The 6,916-nt window shown below is 40.3% G+C and overlaps 1 protein-coding gene across 2 annotated transcripts; it reads left to right on the forward strand.

Annotated features, from left to right (window-relative positions):
* Positions 1–638: 638 nt before the first annotated feature.
* Positions 639–6,007, forward strand: LOC110532530 (ubiquitin-conjugating enzyme E2 variant 1). Of its 2 annotated transcripts, XM_021616513.3 has the most exons (4): positions 640–747; positions 3,109–3,257; positions 3,725–3,850; positions 4,398–6,007. In XM_021616513.3, the coding sequence occupies exons 1-4, from the start codon at positions 675–677 to the stop codon at positions 4,542–4,544; spliced, it is 495 nt and encodes a 164-aa protein (XP_021472188.1). In that variant the 5' UTR covers positions 640–674; the 3' UTR covers positions 4,545–6,007. The 2 variants fall into 2 exon arrangements, with proteins under 2 accessions (XP_021472191.1, XP_021472188.1); XM_021616516.3 differs by lacking the exon at positions 3,725–3,850 and having other exon boundaries at positions 639–747.
* The last annotated feature ends 909 nt before the right edge of the window (positions 6,008–6,916 follow it).

The following is a 6,916-nucleotide window of genomic DNA, read 5'->3' on the forward strand; positions in this document are numbered from 1 at the left end:
CTTAGCTAAGTTTATGTAAATTTAGTTTAATCGGCACAAAATGGTTGGCTTACTTATGGCTTACAATTTAGATTATATTTATAAAGAAACTAAATTTAAAAAACAAGGTAGTACTTAGTTGTGTTCATTATTGCTATTAGAAGCATATCTAACAAAGACCATCCATGAGAACGCAGGGGTGTCAAACTAATTTTGCCCCGGGGAGTGCATTCCTTCAACGAGGTCCGGCGGGCCGCACTAAATTGGTTATATTTCCTCAGTCAAAATGTGGTCTTTTTGAGGGGAATTTAGGGCTTTCATTAGTGAGCTGGACACAGTCAATAAACTGAAGGTCCAGTATCATTTGTACACAGTTTCAATTTGTTTTTTGTCATTTTAAGTGTATTATGCTATTATATTTCTTCGAAATATAGCTATGCCATTGTCAAAATAACTACCATGATAAATCTATGAATTAAACTTTTCACAAGGTGGTCTCTAGGTAAATCAAAAATATCTCACCCCCCATTGAGTGTTGGGAACAAGTTGCCCCTAACCACTGGTCCGGGGTTAGAAATGTTTAATCGCCCTTTTGGTTAGGATTTGGGGTGGGTAAATCTGATCTGTGGATCCATTTATACTAGGTATGTGGATCAATTTACCCCGAGCAAGCGCGTTCCCATCTCTCCGCTCCCATGCTGCAACCAACCATGCTTACGTGCGCGCTCCCGCTACTAAGCGACAAGATGGCGGTCGCCGCCGGATCAGGTAAACGGTTTAGCTAAATAAATGACTAGCTACCACATTACTAATTTCGCGTAACATTCAAATAAACGTTTGCTGATAGTGTATATACGTTCCAAGATACTTTCCAGAAATGCTCAAGTAGTGCTTATTTTACTAAAATATGGCTTTGCATAGCTGCTAGCTAGCGGCTAACTCTAGCTACCGAAGTTAGCCCTCACCTGCTATCTGACAAGGCTTTTGGTCTCGCAAGTTCTAGTGTATTGAACATGACATGGCAAATTCCGTTGGAAAACTTCTCCTTGCATAGTTACCCATATATTTAATGCTAAATTTAACTCCGTTGACATGGCAAAAGAGCTCGTCAACCTGTGTCGACTGATCAAATGCCGCGTCATTCATCAAGCGTTGTTTTTAGCCCGTTAGCTAGCTTCTACGTCCACTACATCACTGGCAAGAGAATGACCAGCTAGCTAACGTTAGTTCATTATTAGCTAGTCGCAGGAACAGCTCCAACTGGCTGGTTTGTGTGTTGCATGTTGTCAGCACACGTTATAGCAGCTACCTAACGAGTTAGCTGGTTTGCTAGCGTAGTCAACTAGTCAGATAACGACTCGATTTGTTACTGGAGTGATTTCGTGATCTAACTTCAGCTAAATTGTCAGTCACATTGATTTGACTTGTATTAGTTAGCTAACTACCCAGTGTACGTGGGAAAGATGACCCTATCGACTTTCTAATGCGCTCAATTATTTAGCTAACGTTAGCTCACTCATCTGAATTTAGGCCAGACCCGTTTGGGCCTACAATGAACTGAAATGGCAAACGTTAACTAGCGAGAATTGGCTAACTAGCTACCCACACATTTATGCGGATTATGTTTACCGTCCACATTACGTCAATCCACACCTCCAATTTGCTCTCTAATACAGGCCAGTAACGTTCGTTTGAATTAGCTAGCTACAGTAGTTATACACTTAATAATAATTGAAAAACTCTTCAAAATAGTCAGGGGCTTTATTGTAATTACATTGGGCAGTGATAGTGGGGTAATTGATGCAGAGTGGTCTCTATAAATACAGACAAATAAATGATGTGTTACACAGCTGTAATAAGCCTAATTATACAGTAACAATCCGTTTTATTGCTAAACTCAAAACAAGCTGTATGTTGTAAAGGTAAAATGGCAGGTAAATCCCACACACATACCCAATCAGACTACCAGATAATCTAGACTGGGAATATAGCAGATTATTTCCAGAAGCTCAGTGTGAATGGGTCGACTCACTAAATCTGCCCTGGGTTATTGCTGATCTTGTCTCTTGCAAAACTCTCACCACCTAGCTAACTTCTGTAGACCTATCTACAGGTTTATGGACAGATGTTGGGTGCAGTTCAGATGTTTATGAACAACAGCTGTTTTCTGGAGCTGCTTGAAGGAACTGACTGGTAGGAAGTGGAATCTGGCTTTATAGCAGTCTCTTATTGGCTACTGCTAGCCTGTTGGTCAATGGAACAGGTACAGGTGTGATTGGCAGATGATGTGACCAATGGCTGGTTAGTGGCACTTTCAAACTGTTTTGGCACAGACAGGTGGTCTGACCCGCTCGACTGGTTTTACTGTCAAAGCTAGCCCATCCTTCATATTGCATGGCTTGCAAGCAGCAAAAACCAGTCAATCCCTGGCAAGTGCGGCTATAATAGATGCTCTGTTTCCACCACTAAATTGTATTCAAAGGGCACTATAGAAGAATCGAAGTTTGCCATGGTGTGTAACTTCTGACATATACACAGAGTGTAAAAAACATTAGGAACATCTTCCTAATATTGAGTTGCAACCCCTTTTGCCCCCAGAACAGCCTCAATTTGTCAGAGCATGGACTACAATGTTTCAAAAGTGTTCCAGAGGGATGCTGGCCCATGTTGATTCCAAAGCTTCCCACAGTTGTGTCAAGTTGGTTGGATGTCCTTTGGGTGGTGGACCATTATTGATAATCACGGGAAACTGTTGTGTGAAAAAAACAGCAGCATTGTAGTTCTTGGCACACTCAAACCTGGCACCTACTGCAATACCCCATTCAAAAGCACTTAAATATTTTGTCTTGCCCATTCACACTCTGAATGGCATACATACACAATCCATGTCTCAAGGCTTAAAAATCCTTTAACCTGTCTCCTCCCCTTCATCAACACTGATTTTTAAGTGGATTTAACAAGTGACATGATTCCTTATTGATATCTTTCACCTGGTCAGTCCATGGAAAGAGCCGAACATGGTTTTGTACACTGTGTATATTGAAACCCAATGGGATGTACTGTTTGCTTTGTCTTGTGTGGTATTTCAATCATTTCTGTTTTGTGCTTGTTTGTATCACACACTGATAGGCGTTAAGGTTCCTCGTAACTTCCGGCTGCTTGAAGAGCTGGAAGAAGGCCAGAAAGGTGTGGGGGATGGGACAGTGAGCTGGGGCTTGGAAGATGATGAGGACATGACCTTAACAAGATGGAGAGGGATGATCATTGGCCCTCCTAGGGTGAGTTGGCTACTCTGATTCACAGGAATCCACCAAGTTTGGCTCACTGGCCTTGTCCAGAAACAACCCCTTAGGTCCTACCCCGCTAGGCAACTGTGGACGTCTGAGAGGATTGGACAGGTGTAATCAATATGTCAAAAATTCCGCCTACCCCAGGGGTGTCAAACATACGGCGCTCAGGTTTTATAAAACAAAGAATGCATTATTTTTTTTGTCAATAAATGTACATTTGCGGGGGACAATCTTAATCGATATTGAAATAGCTAAAACCAAATCAAAACTACTCTGTCCAGCTTGCTAACAGTTGGACTGTTGGGGAGCATTTAAAATTCCAAATGCGTGGAAATAAAATGAATTATATATGCGGCCTGGGTTTGACAACCCTGAGCTAGCCTATCAAAGGGGCAAGGTGGAGCTATTAACGTAATGCTAAACCCATTCTTACTGATGTCTTTGTCATTTTTCAGACAATCTATGAAAATAGGATGTACAGTCTGAAGGTTGAATGTGGGCCCAGATATCCAGAGGCACCACCATTTGTCAGATTTGTAACTAAGATAAACTTGAATGGTGTGCACAACTCCAATGGTGTGGTATGTAAATCTGTTTGTCCTTCAAAATGTTTCCATTGTATAAGTTAATATTGGCTGTCTCATTTGTGTTGTAGATATTTTTTTTATGTATGTTTAAGGATTTGATTGTTTATTGAAGTGAATGACTGATTCAATTGCTCCTGGCTCCTATAATAAGATATGGATTTCAGTGCAGGGCTAATGCCTACTGTGTTTAGGTTACAGTACAGACAAATGTCACATGCAATAAGAGGCAATACTTTGCTTGAACATACTAAATGTAGTTATGCATGATCGTATAAGATGTACGTTCCGTTGGATAGGCTATTCCACAAGTTGCATTTATGTAGACTTTTTATATTTACATTTTATATCCATACAAAAATGAACTATTTTTACCAGATTATGTAGAGAATCATTTTTGGGATATGTTCACAACTAACCAGTACTTCAGCAAACCATGATATTACTACAAAATATATAGAGAGATTTGAGTCATGTTTTGTGAGTGTGCGTGATTGAGGTGTAATGGAATGTTTCTCTCCTTCCATTGTTCCCTGTCCTGCAGGTTGACACACGAGCAGTGTCTGCACTGGCCAAGTGGCAGAACTCCTACAGCATCCGTGTGGTCCTGCAGGAGCTCAGGCGGCTCATGATGTGCAAGGAGAACATGAAGCTCCCCCAGCCACCAGAGGGCCAGATCTACACCAACTGAGCCCATGCTACTACTCTCCTTCTCCTTTTCCCTCTTTTGTTTGCGTTCATCCTTTCATCCCATCCACCACCTCCCTTCTTATTTTAATTAATTTGCCAGCCAACACTCAAGCGCACACACAGGGACGTACGTGTGGCCGAACACACGAATGCAGACACCCACAAACATGCAATCACTTCTACATGCGCCATTCTCAGGCCCTGGCCCCTCCCCTTTCCATCACTGGAGCTCTGGTTGGACTAGAGAAGACTAGGTAGGCAGTCATCGGTCCAGCCCTGATCATTTGAATACTGTACATCATACTAATCTTTTTTTATTATTTGTTATAAATGCAGATTGTACAATAACATAAATAATCTTATTGAGTGTACATGTTGTGTGCTGCCTTTTTGTAATAGAGAGGACCCTCCAGCGATTATGCAAGTATTTGTGGATTTTGTTCAGTGCAAGATATAAATTAGATAAGAAAAACGTATCAGGTTCTAAACATAAAGTTCAACCAGTCAATTTACCTCCCCATTGATTTAGAGAGCTTGACCCAAGAAATATGTTAAGATATTGCTTGGGTGTTTTTTGGGGGGGCTTTATGCATGTGTAACTTGTATAGCAATTTATTTACGGGCTCCACTGGAAATGCATGTGACTGCAGCAGCTTATAGCAAGATCCCTGAAGTAGTATGCCCTTCAAGCTGTCACTTTAGTCAACACACACCTGGCCATGACAGAGACAACCACTGATATTTAGCGTCCTATATAATTATTTATATATTTTTTTAAGATACCGGAAATGTTTAGTTCATAAGTGTCATTGGGTGTAAAACATAATACAATAATAACATATGTCATCTGAAAGGATTCACACGCCAGAACCTGCAACCATTTAAGCTAACAACCCTTGAATGGAGAATTTGAATTGGCTACCTCTTTTGGTCCTTAGTTGGAGAGTAGAATTGACCAATAGTCATGTCTTTTTATGGGTTTTTTTCTTCCCCCTTTCCTATCATAATTATTGCATCATGCATTCACACTTATGTATAGTGTCTATATTCCAATGGTTCTCACCCCCTGCAGGCATTACCCATGTTTGTTTCAGAATGCAATGTCATAGAGTTTGCCATTCATACACTGTCAGTATGGGTAATGGAACTACATTGATTGTACTTTTACACTATCTTGGTCTGTACAGGATCTTTTGTATAGTGTTTGTCTGTTCCCCTTTAGTGATCTTACCAAACATGCAGTAAATATCATAGGGTGACCAGTCTTCTGACTATTTGTTTATCACAAGCCAGGTTTCCATCAAATTGGCGAGAGATTTTCATGCTAATATTCTACAATCCACGAAGACAATGTTCACAGCAAAGGGACTTGTTGCTGATAAAAGTCAGTGGGTGATGATGTAGTGCACACAAAATGTACTTTTTCGCTTAAGTTTTCATGTACCGAATAAAAATCTAAAGTTCCATGTGTTTCCATCGCATTTTCAACCCTACCCATAGTTTTCTCACAAATTGTTGCGTTAAAAAGCAAATGTGCCTACTCGTCTTGGCATTTGCGCTCTTGTCAACAGCTGGCAGATACTGTGCGGGTAGTCTAGACTGCATAATGAGATTAGTATGGATAAGAGCTAAAAAATATTTGTGTTAAACGTCAGTCAAGCATCGATCATCATATAATCGCGTGACTCAATGTAGTTTGATATGATAGTTACTATATCAATATGAGGTTGCAGCCAGCATTTACATAAAGGTGTTTCCACCACCATTTCTCACGTAATACGGTTCATTGATACAAAAAGATCCCAGCTTTTCAAACGAACAAATTATGTCTGCATTTATCGAATTGCACCGAAACTTCCTGTTTCCATAGATGTGATTTTTTTTTTTTTTAAATACCGTATGACTACTCAAACAGGACTGGATGGATACGTGGTTAGTAATACAGGTAGGTAGTTTATTGATCTTATCAGGTACAATATTACAATTATTATGCTCTTCATGAAGTAACATCAGAGAATAGTATCCATCAAAAGGGGGCAATCCTATAATTAAAGTTCAGCATTTATAAAGTTATTGAGACCCTCGTGGACATAATACAATGGGCTTAAATATTAATTAAAGGGACAGTAGACACACAACACCAGTGATGATTGTTTGCTTTTATTTAGCTAGGCAAGTCCGTTATAAACATTCTTATTTGCAATGACTGCATACACTGACAAAACCCAGACGACGCTGGGCCAATTGTGCACCGCCCTACTGGACTCCCAAGCACAGCTGCTTGTGGTCAAATTAAATTGTATTTGTCACATGCACCGAATACAACAGGTGTAGTAGACCAAATAGTCTGGGTACCCATTTGATTAGCTGATC

The sequence above is a fragment of the Oncorhynchus mykiss genome, chromosome 9 (genome assembly GCF_057628025.1).
Source record: "Oncorhynchus mykiss isolate SJ-2025 chromosome 9, ASM5762802v1, whole genome shotgun sequence".
Classification (NCBI taxonomy): domain Eukaryota; kingdom Metazoa; phylum Chordata; class Actinopteri; order Salmoniformes; family Salmonidae; genus Oncorhynchus; species Oncorhynchus mykiss.

Coding starts and splice junctions, on each gene's coding strand:
- LOC110532530 (XM_021616513.3), top strand. CDS start 675: ATGCTGCAACCAACCATGCTTACGTGCGCGCTCCCGCTACTAAGCGAC. Junction 748..3,108: donor GGCGGTCGCCGCCGGATCAG/GTAAACGGTTTA, acceptor ACACACTGATAG/GCGTTAAGGTTCCTCGTAAC. Junction 3,851..4,397: donor TGCACAACTCCAATGGTGTG/GTATGTAAATCT, acceptor CCTGTCCTGCAG/GTTGACACACGAGCAGTGTC.